Source organism: Scyliorhinus torazame, chromosome 9 (genome assembly GCF_047496885.1).
Source record: "Scyliorhinus torazame isolate Kashiwa2021f chromosome 9, sScyTor2.1, whole genome shotgun sequence".
Lineage (NCBI taxonomy): Eukaryota > Metazoa > Chordata > Chondrichthyes > Carcharhiniformes > Scyliorhinidae > Scyliorhinus > Scyliorhinus torazame.
In genome coordinates, this window is record NC_092715.1 from 184,938,889 (window position 1) to 184,957,066 (window position 18,178).

The 18,178-nt window shown below is 43.2% G+C and overlaps 1 protein-coding gene across 4 annotated transcripts in view; it reads left to right on the plus strand.

Annotated features, from left to right (window-relative positions):
- Positions 1-18,178, plus strand: part of LOC140429626 (probable global transcription activator SNF2L2) — a 210,149-nt gene that overhangs the window by 119,458 nt on the left and 72,513 nt on the right. For 3 of the 4 annotated variants that reach the window (XM_072516880.1, XM_072516882.1, XM_072516881.1), the window contains exons 22-27: positions 1,156-1,242; positions 5,184-5,230; positions 6,036-6,202; positions 11,226-11,389; positions 13,058-13,291; positions 16,353-16,391. In XM_072516880.1, coding sequence (XP_072372981.1) covers positions 1,156-1,242; positions 5,184-5,230; positions 6,036-6,202; positions 11,226-11,389; positions 13,058-13,291; positions 16,353-16,391 — 738 coding nt within the window. The remainder of the gene's footprint in view (positions 1-1,155; positions 1,243-5,183; positions 5,231-6,035; positions 6,203-11,225; positions 11,390-13,057; positions 13,292-16,352; positions 16,392-18,178) is intronic. The other variant, XM_072516883.1, reaches the window with a different exon arrangement.

Consider the following 18,178-nt stretch of genomic DNA (forward strand, 5'->3'; position numbering starts at 1 on the left):
AATGGGTAGAATTATGATGTGTTGGAGAGATTCAGGGCTTTCTCCAGTTATAAATTGAATGTAGGAAAGAGCGAGGTGATTCCGGTCAGTGCTGTGGGGTGGGAGGCAATTTGGGGGTGCTACCATTTAAGGTGGCAAGAGAGCGGTTCAGGTATTTTGGGATTCGGGTAACTCATGAGTGGGCCACGATGCACCAGTGGAACTTGACAGGAACTGGAAAGGCAGCAAGTGAGAAGGTGGGCAGCGACCGGGAGGGTCAGCGAGTGGGAGAGGCTGTTCCAAAATGACACCAGTTGGGTCACACAACCCTAAGCCAGACACAGTGCAAGACAACATTAAAAAATACTCCAGACATGAACCGCTAAAACCAGCTCTGGTAACTGACATTAAAGTGGAACAATTTAAATTAGGGAATTTATAACCGGGACGTTAGCACATGAACATCATGGTGCCTGCTGCCTACAGTGGAGACAGTGGGCACATGTTAACCCTGAATCTATGGCCATTGTCGGGGGCTATCAAATTTTGCCCGTATTAATATGAGCGTGAATGTACTCTGTTTAAATCCATGTGCTGCGATTTTCACATTTCTTCTTAAGATAGGATTGAGCAATTAAAATATAAAAACAGTCGGTTAATGGGATTAGCCAAAATTACAAATTGAGTCCCAATGCCCTTCTACTATGTGCTTAAAGTAACAAACTTGATGATTAGTTTAAAATCCAAATACTGCGGATGCTGGAAATCTGAACTAAAAAGAGCAAATGCTGGAGATACTCAAGTCAGGTAGAAGCTGTGGAACATCCCTCTTTTGATGATGGGTCATTGACCTTAAACATTAACTCGTAAATTCTGCCTGATTTGCTGAGTGTTTTCAGCAATTTCTGTTTTTATTTCTGATTTTGTTTGTTCCTTCACATGTATATTTGCTATGATGCTTCTAATCCGATATTAAGAGTTGTTGGGTTGTTCCACAATAAACTAACTCCTCTTGCTGGGCCAAAGTCAAGTAGTCATTTTTCAAACTGAGTTGATCTTGACACTAGTCAAATACTGTAATTTGTAAAATACCCGCATATGTTTTCAAAGGTTACTTGGGAGTGGTCCTCAAATGCTAACTTGTTAATGCTTAAAATTCCTTCTGTTTCTCCTTAGGGCAAAGGTGGTGCTAAAACCCTCATGAATACCATAATGCAGCTCAGAAAAATATGCAATCATCCCTTCATGTTTCAGCACATAGAGGTAAGTTTCCAATGCCATCTAATGAGGAATATTCGTACACTGTTGTTTATTTTCGACAAAATAAAATTGAATCTCACAATAAGTTGCCCTTAAATGCTTTTTGCTTGAACCCATAATAAATGTGGAGCATCCATGAGGCAGAAGGTATCGTGGATAGCACTATAGAGAGGTAGTCACACTGCAGGGTAAGAGCCCACAGGCAGGACAGGAATGGGTGAGGGAGTGTGAACAGCCAGTGGTCATGGTTCACATAGGTACCAGTGACATTGGTAAAAAATGGGATGAAGTCCTAAAACTCAAATACATAGGGAATTAGGAAGTAAGTTGAAACGTGGGACCTCCAAGGTAGTGACCTCAGCCTTACTACCAGAGCCACGTGCTAGTCAGAGTAGAAAGAGCAGGATATATCGGATGAATACATGGTTGGAAAAATGATGTAAGGGGGAGAATTTCAGATTCCTGGGATATTCGGACACATGCTGGGGGAGGCGGGACCAGTACAAACTGGACAATTTACACCTGGGCTGGACCGGGACTGATGTCCTAGGGCGAGTATTTGCTAATGTGGTTGGGGGGGTTTAAACTGCAATGATGGAGGGGTGGTAACCTAAACAGGGTGACGACGGAAAGGGAATCGAGGACAGTAATGAAAGAAAGAATGTAAAATGCAAAAATGATAGACAGCCCTCTCTCAGAAACAGGTAAGCAAGTAATTAGGAAAGCTAATAGAATGTTATATTTTTTAATGCAGTGAATTGATTACAAAAGTAGGGAGGTTATACTTCAACCCTATAAGACACTGGTGAGACCACAGCTGTGCACAGTATTGATCTCCCTATTTAAAGAAGGATGTAATTGAGCTGGAATCAGTTCAAAAAAATTTTACTAAACTAATACCAGTAATGGGAGTTTGTCTTATGAGGAAAAGTTGTACAGACTAGGTGTGTATCCACGAGTTTAGAAGAATAAGAGGCAACGTGATTGAAAGGTACAAGGTCCCGAAGGGTCTTGACTGGGTGGAAGTGGAGAGGATGTTTCCACTTGTGGGGGAATCTAGAACTCGGGGTCATTATTTAAAAGTAAAGGGTGACACGTTTAAGACAGAGAGGAGGAGAATTGTTTTCTCTCATGGGTAGAGTGCACCATTATGTTTCCTGTTAGCTAATCACTCTTCCAGCTACCTATCCATGCCATCCATAATGATGATCTTTATTATTGTCACAAGTAGGCTTACATTTACACTGTGAAAATACCTTAGTCACCACAACAGCGCCTGTTTGGGTACACAAGGGGGAATTCAGAATGTCCAATTCACCTAACAGCACGTCTTCAGGACTTGTGGGAGGAAACCGGAGCACCCGGAGAAAACCCACGCAGACACGGGGAGAACGTGCAGATTCTCCATAGACAGTGACCTAAGCGGGAATTGAACCTGGGTCCCTGGCGCTGTGAAGCAACAGTGCTAACCACTGCTACTGTGCTGCCCATGTTATCCCCTAACACTATGAGCTTCTATTTCCCGCAACGACCTTTGATGTGGCACCTTATCAAATGTTCTCTGGAAATCTAATCAGAAGGCACTTGATTAAAGTGCCACGTCAAAGGTTATTGCGGAAAATAAAAGCTCATAGTGTTAAGGGCTAACATATTGGCAAATATTAGGGGCGGCACAGTAGCAAGTGGTTAGCACAGCTTCAGGGTCCTAGGTTCGATTCCCGGCATGGGTCACTGTCTGTGTGGAGTCTGCGTACTGCCTGGATTTCCTCTGCGTGCTCGGGTTTCCTCCCACAGTCCAAAGATGTGCAAGTTAGGTGGATTGGTCACACTAAATTGCCTTAGTGTCCAAAAAGTTTAGATGGGGTTACGGGGAATGGGTGGAGGTGTGGGCTTGAGTAGGGTGCTCTTTCCAAGGGCTGGTGCAGACTCAATGGGCCGAATGGCTTCCTTCTGCGCTGTAAATTCTATGGTTCTATGAAATGAGCAGCCATGCATCTATCCTGCCTCTTTGTGTGATTTTAATTAACTAATTTATTTTATTCACATAATTATTTTCTTTTATGTATGTTATTAATCTTGCCACTAATTCTTGTACTATTTTAAATGGTATGAATAGAATAGATGGTAACTACTCACTGGATACCCCCCAAACAGCAAGCTTCTTCACCTGTAGTAGACCAAGAACCAGTTTCTACAGATTGAAAAAGTTAGAAAAAGCAAAGGAGCATCTCCATCATCCTCCTCGCCTAACTCCTGAACTCACCAAACTTCAACATTCCATTCAAGGTTGCACTCCAGTGCTAGGCTGCACTGAGATGCCTGTATTAAACAGTACATTTGTCATCAATTAAGCAGTGAAGTACACTTGTTCTTGCAATGCATGTGTTACCTTGGTTTTGATATTCTCCCTTGCGCTCCTCCTATCGATAAGAGAGAGTATTTAGTGGATTATAAGTGAGAATGCGAGAGGAATGCAATTAACATTTAATTTCTAAATTTGGAATGAATCAGGAACTAAGGGATATCCGAAAAAGAACAGAAAACGCTGGGTAAATTGAGCAGGCCTGGCAGCATCTGTGGAGAGAGAAACTAAGTTAACATTTTGAGTCAATATAACTCCTTTTCGGAGATGAAGTGGGTAAAAATGTCATGGATTGTATAGTGAGGAATGTCCACCTGGAATTGTATTCCAGCAAGAAATCCTGGGTGGAGAAAAAAAACTCTAGAGAAAAGAGAAATTATTTCATGTTGAAAAATGCATTTCATCAAATCTGTACTTCCATATGTTTATTGGTTAAAAAAATTGGGTGGAACTTTCCCCCAAAAAGGCATTGTCAGTTTGTGACTTAAAACCAGTGGGTTTCTTTCCAGAAAGAGGCAGGTTTTCACTCCCGGTCTTCTGACACTTTGTCAAAGAAAAAGCAGGGGAAGTGTATTGTGTGTCATTCTGGTGGAATGGGGGCTGATTGAGCAGCAAGCTTGGCCCTGATCACACAGTGCAGTAAAATCCCCACACCCGACACTGGACCTCTGGCGAACAAGGGGAGCACACCCCAGTCCTCGAATACAAAAGGCCAACCTCCTCCTCCTCTCTATTTCTCCCCCCCCCCCCCCCCCCATTCTCAGTGAATTCACACCCACTGCTATGCAGACATATTGTTGTTTTTCCCCCCTCCCCTCTCAAACATAATGGACACCCCCCCACTCCCTCGCCCCTATGGGATTTCCTGGGGCCCTGCCCCAGCAGTGACAGGGCACTGCCCAGCCATGTCCTTCACCACCTGGGGGCTATAAGCACCTCTGCACACCCCAAAGTGGTCATCATGACTGTTATCCGTTTTTGGAAACCAGTAGTGATTCCGCTGGCGTAACATCACTCCGGTTAGGTCTGATGTTGCCCAAGAATATGGTGTAAAGCTCTTTAATTACATCTAAATGCATTTTAATTCATTTAAATCAGGGGCATGAACCTAATCGCGCCATTGAGGAGGGCCCAGGAACATCGCACTCGGAAATCTTGCGACGCAAATCCCGTTCTGGCCCACACACAAGAGTTAGCGACCATAACAGGATTTGCGCCCATGGTGAACTGGCCCTGAGAATCACTCCCATTGACAAGCTTTGATGCAGTACTTTAAAAGTAACTTAACAAGGAACATTTCTATTTTTTATAATTTAGCTGTTACATATTTAGCTAAATGCAATTAAGTGCTTTTTGAAAATAGCTTATTATATTTTGACCTGCCAGGCTAGTGAAAGAACAGTTACTTCCTTCCCCACTCGCACTAATATATTTCACTTATTAGGGCAAATGACGCAGCTTGTCATTTCTTTCACACCTTTCTAAGTGACTTTTTTTAAGATTTGATGCTCGTAGTATGTTTTTTAAATTGCACTATTAATAATTGGCTTAATAATGTGACTTTTTTGCTTTCCTATTGCAGGAATCTTTTGCTGAACACTTGGGTTATAATGGAGGGATCATTACTGGGTAAGTGGTAAAACATTTTGTTTTGTACATATTTTGAAATTTATGATGCAACTTCAAATGTTGAGAGTTAAATTCAAGATGGCATATATGCTTTTGTGTTTTAGAGCCAGTTTTGGTTTGTTTGTCAATCATGCACAGACCTAATTGATTTTTAGACTAAGCTAAAAGGTATGTGGGAAATGTTTTCTTCTTCTTCCATCCATATTGCTATCATTAGACTGATCAATTTTGATGGAGTGGAAAAAATGCGAGACTGTTCACTTTTACTGAGTAGTTTTATTTTTGTATGGATGGTGTGAAGAAGGTAAGAGAATGCTGAAAAGGGAACAACTTTTTAACACTTAATTTTAGGTATCTTTAAAAAAAACTATACTTTTTTTTGTAGTGTAGATGGAGTTCAAATCCTATAATGATTTGCTTATTACAGAATTTGACTTTGTGTTTTGCTGCATCATGTAACAATTAGGGAAGACTGGATTTAATTAGAAAATTTCCCTAATTGTGCAGCTTCATGCCTTGTCATTTCGATCTAAAAATAAGATGGATCACCATGTGGTAACTTAGAGTTTATGTGCTTTTCTTGAAATATATTCAGTAGAATATATTGCAGTAACTAAGTAGAAATATGGTTTGAGATTGCTGGTGCAACCCTATTCTATCTCATTGTTTTACACCATAATTAGTTAAATTTGGTACCTCTGCCTTTATTTTTATTAAATGTTGGACAAATAAATATTTAAAGTAACAGCATTTATCTAACCGTACAACAATTTCATATACTGATGCTTCCACTATTTCCATTTAGTCCAGACCTATATCGAGCTTCGGGAAAATTTGAATTACTGGACCGCATTTTGCCAAAACTGCGAGTTACTAATCACAGAGTACTGCTGTTCTGCCAGATGACCTCCCTGATGACCATTATGGAAGATTATTTTGCGTTCAGAAGTTTTTCATACTTACGACTTGATGGTATGTTCCACTCGTGAGAACTTGGCTGCATCTCAATGCATTAATGGGGCCTTCGGATTCTGATTAAAGTCATTGTGAGATGATTTATATAGACATGTATGCAAAGAAAATCCAGTACGAACTGGTAGATAATGCATGTGATATCATCCAGTTGGACTTAATGAAAATAACTGATTTGTAGCTAGGTGAAATTACACATTTAATGCTTTGTGCATTAAATTTGTAAGTTGAGCATCATTAGATACTATTATCAATTCTAAACCAAATTTCGCCAAAAGCTCCTACAACTCAAAAGTTTATGAATATGCTGGGTGATCCATGCAATAGCTGTTAATGCCAGGATAGGTTTTATCGTCACTTAATTGATATTTAGCATATTTAAATGTGTGATGCTTACACCTTCAAGGCACTTGCCACTCTCATTCGCGCCTGCCCACGTTCATAAGAAATGGAAACAGGAATCAGCCATTCGGCCCACTCTGCCATTCTATCAGACCATGGCCATCAAGGTTACTGCAGCCCTGGGCGGCACGTGGCACAATTGTTAGCATTGCTGCTTACGGCGCCGAGGACCCAGGTTCGACCCCGGCTCTGGGTCACTGTCCATGTGGAGTTTGCACATTCTCCCCGTATCTGCGTGGATTTCAGCCCCACAAACCAAAGATGTGCAGGTTAGGTTGATTGGCCATGCTAAATTGCTCCTTAATTGGAAAAAAATAATTGGGTACTCTAAATTTATTTTTAGAAAAAGGTTACTGCAGCCTTGAATTTCTTCACCTCTAGCTGCTTTCCAGTCATAAGCGGAGGACATGAGAATTTTCTTTCTGCAGCCCACAAGTCTGCCTCCCAATTCACAGAGACCATCAGCGGAATTCTTCATTTTAGAGACCAAGTGCTGACGCCAGGACCGAAACGCAAGTGCTCTACGTTGAACAAAGCAATGCCGGTACCGAAGCAATTCAGGAGCTGTTAATAGGCTAGCACTGGCGCCACATGACACTAGTGCAGTTCCAATGCATGACTGCATCTGATTCACCGGGGTCGGGCCAGCGCTCGACCTTGTCAAGCTCCGCACACATGTTCGTTCCAGCCAACGAGATGGTACTCCAAAAAGCGGCTCCCTGTTTCGTCGATGAGGAGCTTGAGACTTTGCTGGATCCTGTGGTGGAGAGGTGGGGCACCTTCTTCCCCGAGATGGGAAGATGGCTGCCACCCACGGACATCAATCGAGCCTGGGCACAGGTGGCAGGGGCCTTGACCCCACAGCCAGGACCGGCCAGCAGTGTCACAAGAAGCTGCACAACTTCCTCAGGGCAGCCAGGGTGAGTAACCATCCCCGTGCCCCTGGCACCATCCCAGTCCCACATCCATAGCACCCCTCCCTCCACGCTGCCCGCATCAAGCGGACTGGTAGGCAGCACTGGTAGCGGATGGGCAAACCCCCAGGGTGGGCCATCACCGTGCCCTGGCACAAATGGCCATCACGTATACACGCACACCAGCTGTGAACTCCCTGTGCTGCCCACATCCGAGTGTCTCACACTGTGCATTATATGTCGCAGAGAGTGAGAACAGACCGGAGGTGGCCCGCCGGACCACTCTCACCACTACTGAGCGCAGGGCATTGGACCTGGCTGGTGGGGCCGGACAGCGGGCAGTCGTCGAAGTGGAGGTCAGCTTCGGGGAAGCAAGTGAGCCCCTGATGGATTACGATGCCACGTGTACCAACCCCCACCCACAATCTAACTATGTATCTTGTTATACGTCTTACAGGATCACCTGGTGACTAGGTGGGCCCGTCCGGCAGCCCCCACCCCCATCGTCCAGCGATGAGGCGGGACCTGCTGGCATCACAAGCCTGCAGTGCAGCCCTGTGACACCCCGGAGGACACATCTGGGGACAACACGGACTCTGCGGTACTGCTGTCACCAAAACCCTCCACCATCCCAGAGACACCTCGGTTGGGCATGTTGCAGAAAAGGCTCCTGAGGCACTAATTTGGTGTGCACTACACAAAACCTGCAGTACATCAGGTGGACGTGGGAACCCCTGAGGGATGAGCAGTTGGCTGACCCCAGGGACTAGCTGCCCTCCAGATGAGTCTCGAACTTTTGGAAACGGCAGTCCCATTTATGCTGGAGATGCAGGAGCAGGGCAGGGACTACATGAGGGGTTGTCTGCAACCTTCCAGCGCCTGCAGGTGTAGTTGGAGTCCAACCGCCTGCAGGAGGCGGTGCTGACAATGGGTGCCACCCAGGCCAACACCTCGCGTGGTGAGTCCATAGTGGATGCATTGGGAACGAAGGTATCGGACATGGATCGAGATGTCCAAGGCCTGGGTCACTCTGCGGACAGTGGCCGAGGCACAGGACAAGGCAGTCCTGTCACAGGGCCACTTGGACATTGCTGCGGCACTCCAGATCTTGGCCCAGTAATAACGGGCCAAAGTTGCGGGTGTCAACGGCATTGGCCTGGCACTGGTTGACCTGAGCAAGTCATAGAGGGATCTGGCATGATCACTGAGTGATGTGGCCCAGGCCCAAAGGGACGTGGAGCAGTCCCTGTGCTCCATGGCTGCTAACATTGGGTCCCTGGTCGAGACGAGAGCGGGCCTCCAAGACTAGCAGCGCCAGATGGCGGAGTCACTCCAGCTGCACCCTGTCCCCACAAGTAGCCTGGGTGCCGTCGGACACTGCGGGGGAGGAGGAGGTGCTGGGGCACATGCCGGTGACTCCTGCAGGTGAGGTTCCAGAACACCGCAGTGCCTCTGAATTCCCCCTCCTTCCCCTGGTGCATCCGGTGTGCCGTGGGCAGAACAGGGTGACACCACACCACCTGGGACACCTGAATGACTATGGCCTGGTCGCTCCACAGGACGGCCACCGAAGGGGAACTAGGTCACAGGACAGGGATCACAGCAGGCTGCTTCCACTCCTGATGTACCTTCCGAGGAACCAGCTAGATGGAATGTTGGTGCTCGTAAAGCCAGAAAGCTAGATACCATTTTAAGTTGGCACAGGTGCAACGGATAGGATAGTGTAAGTGGCGAGGACACATGTATATATCACAGTAAACACCTCTGTACACTAACGTTCTGACTTGCCTCACTGCTTTGTCTGCAGGATGTGAGGGATGGGCTGTGCTGGGAGCAGATTGTGCCGGGGGAGATGGCAGGATCACCCGGGTGGGTGGTGGAATGTGTTACCAAGGGCAGGAGTCAGACTCTGTTGAACAATGCAGAGCACCAGAGCTCAATCCCATGGACCAGACCGCTGATGCTGCCAAATCAGGGCCAGCACAATGTAGTGAGATAGGTATAGAGGACAGGGGGGGGCGAAGGTGGTGGGTGCAGGGGGGGGTGGACAGTGCGGTGGTGATTGGGGGGGGGGGGTGCTGGGAGGGGAACGTGGGGAAGGAGCAGTAGAACGGTAGAGCTGACGGTGGCCACGCCCTCTAATCAAACAACCTGGAGGCGATTAGATTGTCCTGTGCATGGCGGCCCAGGCGCGCACATTCTGCAGCCTCCTGTGGCTGTCCGGGCACCATGCCCTGGTCATCTTGGTTCTCCACTGCACCTTCCTCATCGGACAAGGCCTGGCATTCGTTTTCCTCCTCCAGTATGTCGCCCCTCTGCTGCATAATGTGGAGGACACAATAGGCCACCATGATGTGGAAAACTCTCCTAGCCTATACTGCAGGGTCCCCCGAGAGCGGTCCACGCACCTGGACCATATCTTGAGCATGTCGTTGCACCACTCGATCACGTCCCTGGTTGCTGTATGGGCGTCATTGTAGCGAGTCTCCGCCTTGGTCTGTGGCCTCCTGTGGCCAACCCCAGCAGATGACCTTGTCGCCCATGAGCCAACCCCTCAACTGGGGCTGCGCCTCAAAGATATCGAGAACCGTTGAGTGTGCCAGGATGAAAGAGTCATGCACATTGCCCGGGTATCGGGCACAGACTTGAATGATGTGCATCTCATGGTCACACTTCAATTGCACATTCATGGAGTGGAACTCCGTTCCGTTCGTGAAATGAATTCCTCATGCGCCAATGCATCCTGTCAATCACCTTTACCTGGGGCAGTCCAGCGATGGTGGTGAATCCCGCTGCCTGGGCAGCCTGGTGGTCTCGGTCCATGCTGAAGCTAATGTACACTGCCGACCGGACATACAGGGCCTCCATTACGGTGCGGATGCACCTGTGCATGGAGGTCTGCGAAATCACGGACTGGTCCCCACTCGGAGCGTTTAAGCACCCCGTGGTGTAAAGATTCAGGGTGACCATCACCTTGACGGCCATCAGGAGCAGGTGTCCTCCCCATACCCCAGTTGTGCCAGGTGCGGTGGTGTATATTGGCACCACCTTTCATTCGAGGACCTGCCGGACCGAGCGTATCGCCTAATACTCCTGCTCAGCCGGAGTATTAGGCGACATGCTCGGTCCGGCAGGTCCTCGAATGACAGTTGATGCCAATATACACGAGGCATGATGCAGCGCCTCTTTCCCTCCTCGTCGGTTTGTTGGGTGGCCAACTCTCCAACTTCACCAGCTGGCCCCTATTCCTCTGGGGCAGGCTCCGGTTCTTCAGGGTCCTCCCCGAGCAGTTCTGCTCGTACAGCCTCGGTGTGTCTGCCAGGGCTGCGGCAGCTCGGATAATGTCAACCATGCCTGGTTGCATGCAGAAATCCATTATCTGCAGGAGATAGAGTGCAGACATGTTGGCATTCTTGCTTTTTAGGAAAAGAAGTTTGGTATTCACTGAAAAGGAGAGGGTAAAAATGTGAAGTGGGCGAGACATCCATGATGGAATAATCCAGAAATGAACTCTTGAAGGAGTGAATAATCTTCTTGGATTTTTAAAAGTTTCTTATTTGAAAACAGATGATTTTTAGATTTATGTGATGGAGTTCTGGACCTGTGAATTTCCCAGTAACCGAGAATTGAATTATTTTTGTGGTTAAAATGTGTATTCCTGAATTGTTTTATCTTGATCCCTCAATCTCTTTATCCTGTACACACAGGAACAACTAAGGCAGAGGATCGCGGTGCTTTGCTGAAAATGTTCAATGAAGAAGGCGCCAAGTACTTCATATTTTTGCTCAGTACCCGGGCTGGTGGTTTGGGTTTGAACCTTCAAGCTGCTGATACTGTTGTCATCTTTGACAGTGACTGGAATCCGCATCAGGTGTGATATTTATTTTAATACAAAGAGCATGGTTTGTTTTAACTTTATATGTAATTTTTTTTTAAAGAAAACATGAGAATTTTTAAAAATCCGTTATTAATATAACATGTCCATATGAAGTATGTGCCCATTTAAAAAAAAAAAAAAAAAAAAAATCTTGTAATGCCTGTGGAGAATAATTTTTTAAGCTGCGGTTATAAATCATAAATATATTTGCAGGAGAGTTATTCTAAGAATTTCATTATATTAAGAACAAAACAACATATACACCTCCTATAGCCTCATTCAACTCCAATCCTTCCTCAGCTGATCTGCTGAAACCCTCATGCTGGCTGACCTTACATCTTCCACCCTATATAAACGTGTACTCTGCCCATATCTTAACTGGTTCCAAATCTCATTTGACTTGTGCTTACTGACCTGCACATTGGGCAGCACAGTAGCATTGTGGATAGCACAATTGCTTCACAGCTCCAGGGTCCCAGGTTCGATTCCCGGCTTGGGTCACTGTCTGTGCGGAGTCTGCACATTCTCCCCGTGTGTGCGTGGGTTTCCTCCGGGTGCTCCGGTTTCCTCCCACAGTCCAAAGATGTGCTGGTTAGGTGGATTGGCCATGCTAAATTGCCACAGTGTCCAAAATTGCCCTTAGTGCTGGGTGGGATTACTGGGTTATGGGGATGGGGTGGAGGTGTGGACCTTGGGTGGGGTGCTCTTTCCAAGAGCTGGTGCAGACTCGATGGGCCGAATGGCCTCCTTCTGCACTGTAAATTCTATGAATAATCTATGAAATACACTGGTTCCCCATCCAACACTACCTCAATTTCAAAATCCACATTGTTGTTTTCAAATACCACAATTGGGAGTCTGCACCGATGTTTGGAAATAGCACCTTACCTTGGCAGCGCTTCCACCGTATCCCCATAACCCAGTAACCCCACCTAACCTTTTGGACACTTGAGCAATTTAGAATGGCCAATCCACCAGTTTGGACTGTGGGAGGAAGCCGTAACAGCCGGAGTAAACCTACACAGACACTGGGAGAAAGTGCAAACTCCACACAGTCACCCAAGAACGGAATTGAACCCGGGATCCTGGCACTGTGAGATGCAGTGCCACCATGCCGCCCCGATGTTGATGCCACTCACGTTAAACAAGTAATTCACTGAGGATTTTCTATCATGTGAGATGCACTAAGGTATTTAATTGAAACAGTTAATTTCTGACCATATCAGGAACCATACAAGAGCATTGCTGAATTTTCAGACCATATCCTATCACTTAATGACACATTGTAGATCTAAATTCTTGAGTAGCTGGACTCTTTTTGGTGCTTGTTCCTGATCCTAAACCACCTAGAAATTAAATTATGCAAAACCCTATTTTCTGATCCATTTTGTTGATCCTTTCTGAACTTATTCTGTCTTGCCCCTTGGCCACCTCTGGTGGAGCATCAAAAGCATAAATCATTCAGTCCTTTTATTTTGAGGTGGGTCATCTCCAAGGAGAGAGAAATCCCACGTTTAAGAGCAGCACTTGTGGATATTATGTAAGCTGCAGGATAATTGTAGATTCTGTAATTTAATGCTATTTGGGTTCAAATTTTGCTGAAACCTCTTTATTTTCCTTTTATCCTGTCTTTCTTCTCCTCTCCCCCTGCTCACACCCAAGGATTTACAAGCCCAAGATAGGGCTCATCGCATTGGACAGCAGAATGAAGTCCGTGTTTTGCGCCTCTGCACAGTCAACAGTGTGGAGGAGAAAATTCTTGCCGCTGCCAAATACAAGCTTAATGTGGACCAGAAGGTTATCCAGGCTGGTATGTTTGATCAAAAATCTTCAAGTCATGAGCGTCGAGCTTTCCTGCAAGCTTTGTTGGAACATGAGGAGCAGAACGAGGCATGTGTAAGTTTTTACAATGATTACAATCTGAGATCTCTTTGAAACTGGTCTACACATCTGCAGAAATTTCCACCAGGATATGTTTACTGTACTTTTGCAAAGATAATCTCACTTAAAGGGTATAAAGAAATATGTTTATAAAAGAAATGAGCAACATTAACTATATGGCAAATATTTTCATCCACGTGGAATATATTTAAATTGTTAGCATTATATTTACAGCCACCATTGGTGTGAAAGAATGGAACAGAATGCAATAGTATTGATTGATTGATTGATTTTCACATGTACTTAAGTACAGTAAAAATATTTTTCTGCAGCCAAGGGAACACACACAGTAGACAAAAAGAATAATCGACAAATAGTACATCGCTAAATAGCGATTGGTTACAGGGCCAAACTAAGCAAATACATGAGCAAGAGCAGCATAGGGCATCGTGAATAGTGTTCTTACAGGGAACCAATCAGTCCGAGGGAGAGTCGTTGAGAAGTCTCGTACCTGAGGGGAAGAAGCTGTTCCTATGTCTGGATGTGCAGGTCTTCGGACTTCTGTATCTTCTGCCTGGTTCTTTCAAACTCAGAAGTACCATCACAATTATAAAATATACTGCATGATCCAGTTGTAGCTACAAACCAAGTTTGGGAGACTATTTGAAGGAAAAGAATATCTAATCACTTTGTACCATTTAGCTTTTCCTTACTGAAATGTTCCATGGTTTATCCTCATTTTAGCTTGGTATGTTCCTCTAGCTATATGCAGCCTTCGTTACATTATCTTGAGAACGCTGATCAATATATCATTAATTATAGAATGCCCATAGGTCCTACTTGCAGCAGGTAATTGACAGCATTCTATTGTGCAGTGTATTAAAGCTAGTTTTAACTTTAGTTTAAACCAGAAGTCAAGTAGACTAAGCACTTGATAATCATATGGTAAACTGCAGAACCAATAACTTATCCCATTCTTTATCTGAAGAATTATATACATCCATGTCTTTGGGTTAGATGCTTTGTGCCTCTTGTAAGATGCTATTAGCTTGCCTTGATCGTACTTGCAGAGCTTACTCACTTTTGAGATGAGGAGAAGGGAGCTGTTTTTATTAGACTGTAGCTCTTGTCTGCTATCAAAAGAATCTGCTAATGCAAGATTATCTTGGGGAAATTAAAGTAGTGAAAAGGGCAAATTAGTATTTTTACATGTGTACTTTTGACATTTACTCTGGTTATTATTGGTGCACGATGAATATAAACTGAGAAGTTCTGATAGTTTATAAAACTTAGATACTCTTCATTCCAACAGTAAATCCTAGTTTAAAATGTATACAGTAGAATTTCAGAAGTGAAAGTTATGGTCATCTATGTGCAGGCATCCTAAGACCTAGATACAACAATATGAATTTCTGCAGTACTTTCAATTGTTGTCAGTCATATGGCTAGAGGAAACCTTCATTAGTCTATCAAATGAGCAAAGGACTTCTGTAAGTTACAAATCTGTAAATCTCAGTAACATTCGAGTAGGCTTTGTAGAATAGAACTCTCATGTATTCATATTCAGTGACAAATGAGAGATCTGGTGCGTTTTTTAAAAAAAAACCTGTGTTGAAGTACAAAACATTTCATTTTTTAATATCACTTTGGCTCTTGCCATTTGGTCCTTTGTTTATAGTGAATGTGTAAAGTAAATATTTCCAGGCTGTCAATACGTATGCAAAACTTTGTATATTATGTCATATATAAATTATACCAGACCAAATTGTTCAGCGATCGTGCAAACAAAGCTGTGCTTTGTTTTGTAGCTATCAAAATTGAACAAATATGCTCAATCTTTTAGCCTCTCAAAGCCTTGAAATCGTCAAAGAATGTTACAAGTATCTGCCTTCTGCATATTTGCCGAATGTGCCTTTATCATGGAGTTTGAAGTATATGCTAAAATGAATTACTGACAGAAATATGGATTATTCAATTTCCATTCACTTACAAAACATGAAGTTATGTGTTATGCTTAATTATTAGTACTTCTGTGCAGAGTTTAAAATTGGGCCACAGCTTTTCGATTTCGATTGTTAACTTCAAGTACTTAAGGTCGGCAGAGGGATGACTTATTCAAATCTGAAAAGTTGCTGCAATTTTGCACAGCAGCAACTAGTTGTGTTGAAGTTCTGCCTCTCTTGTCAAAGTGTTGTCTCCCTATATAGTGATTTTTCAAATTTACTTGCTATAATAAGTTTTTGCTTTCGTGAATTTGTATTCGCTTTAGCTGCAGAACCAATGGTAGGGGTCCTGTTTTATTGTGCTGCTGTCATTGATGAACAAAAACAACTAGACATGGTTTCAATAAAATTTTAAGTAATTTTCAAATTTTCATGCAAAAATGCCCCTATTCATAAAGCCAATAAATAACTATATTTTCTCCTTCAGTTGTATTGTAGAAGCTAATTGTGGAGGGATGGAGACCATATGCAAAGTGCTGCATTTAGGTTTTACGGGGATCTTTCTGGTAATAAAACAAATGTACTTTGTTTTGGTAAACTTTAATTCTTACTGTGATAGAAAGATATCTATGCCAGAAGGTTATCAAGTTCTTATGGGATTTATTTTTTGAGTAGGCCATCTATAATGCATTTCATCAGGCTAATATCGAATGTTGGCCTGAGTTTAGTTAATTTATTTTAAAAAAATATTTAAATTACCTTTTTTAAGAGAACCATTGTTCTAGTGATGTTCTAACTGAAAATATGCATGTAAATTTCTCTGAGACTGTAATCCGCTGTTTGCAATCATCATTGGAGTGGCATTTTGGTTAAAATATTTCCTTGATAGGCAAAGCATTTAAAATTAGTCCGATAGCTAACATTTTAAAAAATGACACGTGGAGTGACCATTCCAATTGTCCAATGTTTTTTTTAAGTTACCTGAATTCAACAAAACAGTCATAACCAATTATTTCCCATTAAAATGAAAAATTTCAGTTTACTTTCATGTGCAATCCTCAAGTGTTCTGAAGCATCTTCTGCTGTATTGTTGGAGAAATCAATCTTGTAACATTGCATTCTTTCACCACCAGGGGGACACCAATGCTTCTCCTTCCTGCAGTACTACCTGGGTAGGATAACATCACTGGCCTATAGCTGTGCTCAATAACTTTAAAAATGAGTATATGCTACAAACAGTGTCTTATTTATACGCTGTATTTTATACTTATTCAGCTGATTTAGTTTTGATAACATAATGGCTATTGGAGTTGGAGTTTTTCAGTAAAATTGCATTTTGTCAATCCAATTGTGTAACCAACAGTGGTAATTAGTTAAAGATCTAATTAAACATACTGAAAAACTCTCAACTCGTAATAATGGATAGCTATGCACAAAATACACATTGGCTTAATCCTATGGTTCTATTAACCCGATAATATGTTTACGATTAAATCCTTGTTAGCTTGTTTATTATAGCATTTGTTACTGCCAAGCTTTTTGAATAGCTTGAACCATAAATCATGATATTTGGCATTGCAATTGGTCAACAATGTTACATTCTTGTATCTGCAATTATAAGCTACGGACTGTGGGTTGTAGAGATAAATGTAGGTTTTGGGATAGACGGGATTAGTAATACGTTCTGGCTGTTTCCACCCACCCCTCCCCCAGTCAATAATAAATGGTGAGGAAAGAAAGAACGAGTTTAAGCGAGAGATTCATATAAGAGATGCAAAGAGAGAAACCTGCAGTGAGGGCGTTCGTAAGATAAAATAATAATGAGGGAAAAAATCTAAAGGTCAGTGTATTTATAAAGAAAAAGTCCGATAAAAGTAAATTAGTTGTGCTGACATATTGTGGTGACTGGTTTCTAAATGTTCACACACTAGGCCATCCTAGAGATGATTTCAAGATTGTTTAAATTAGAACCAGTAAAAACATGCAAGAATGTAACCATTTGAATCATGCAATTTGTCTTTTTGTTGCAGTTGAGCACTTGATTTAAATCCAAATTTGGCAGATACTGATGTATTACAATTTTCATTTTTAGCAATAAATCTTAATTCTTACAAATAATGACCAAATAAATTGGCTAGCTTTAATTAATCAGATCTGCACAAATTTAAAAGAATGTTAATAGTCCAGAACAAGTATACTTAAGATATTTTTATAGGTCACTCACACTAATGAGGTCCCACTGTAATTAATGAAATGAACAAATAAATCTAACGAGCCTCTGACACATAGCAACTGTTGTACTCTGCAAGGATGCCCTAATTATTATGTGTTTGCATGTTTGTCTGATTTGATATGTGTTTCATTTCCTCCCTTTTATTTTCTCCATTGGCCTAAAATTTAATTTTGCCAGCGCTCTCTCTCACCTGTTCTCTCTCAATATGCTGACTCTTGCTTGCATATAGTTCCATCTGCACAAGCAGCCTTGAAGTGGCTACTTTTCCTCAGCGACTCAGGACACAATCAGCAGGCTATTTGAATGTGCAGGCAAGAGTGTCTGAGCACGATCATGTGTTTTTCTCCTCCATGCCATTCCATTTCACCCCCAGTCGACATTCACGCTTTCCAGCAGGATAGCAATTGGGATTGGAAACCTTGGCTGACTCAGCCCTGGGTCAACCCCTCCCCAGTTTTCGACCTCCAGTTTTAAGCCTGGAACCTTCTTAACCTGTATGGCTTTGCACCACACCGCAGTATTTAGCCACTAAGCAATTGGGGAAACTGTAGTTTCAAAATATATCATGGAGCAGAGAAGGGGGATGCACAATAATTTTGAATGGAATCATGCTGCATTTACTCAGCCATGTTTGACTTCATGATCTTTTTTATACTATAAAGGAAACACTTCTGCATCATCTCGTAATGGTATTATAAGTGGCACAGAATTGGCTTAAGTTTGAAA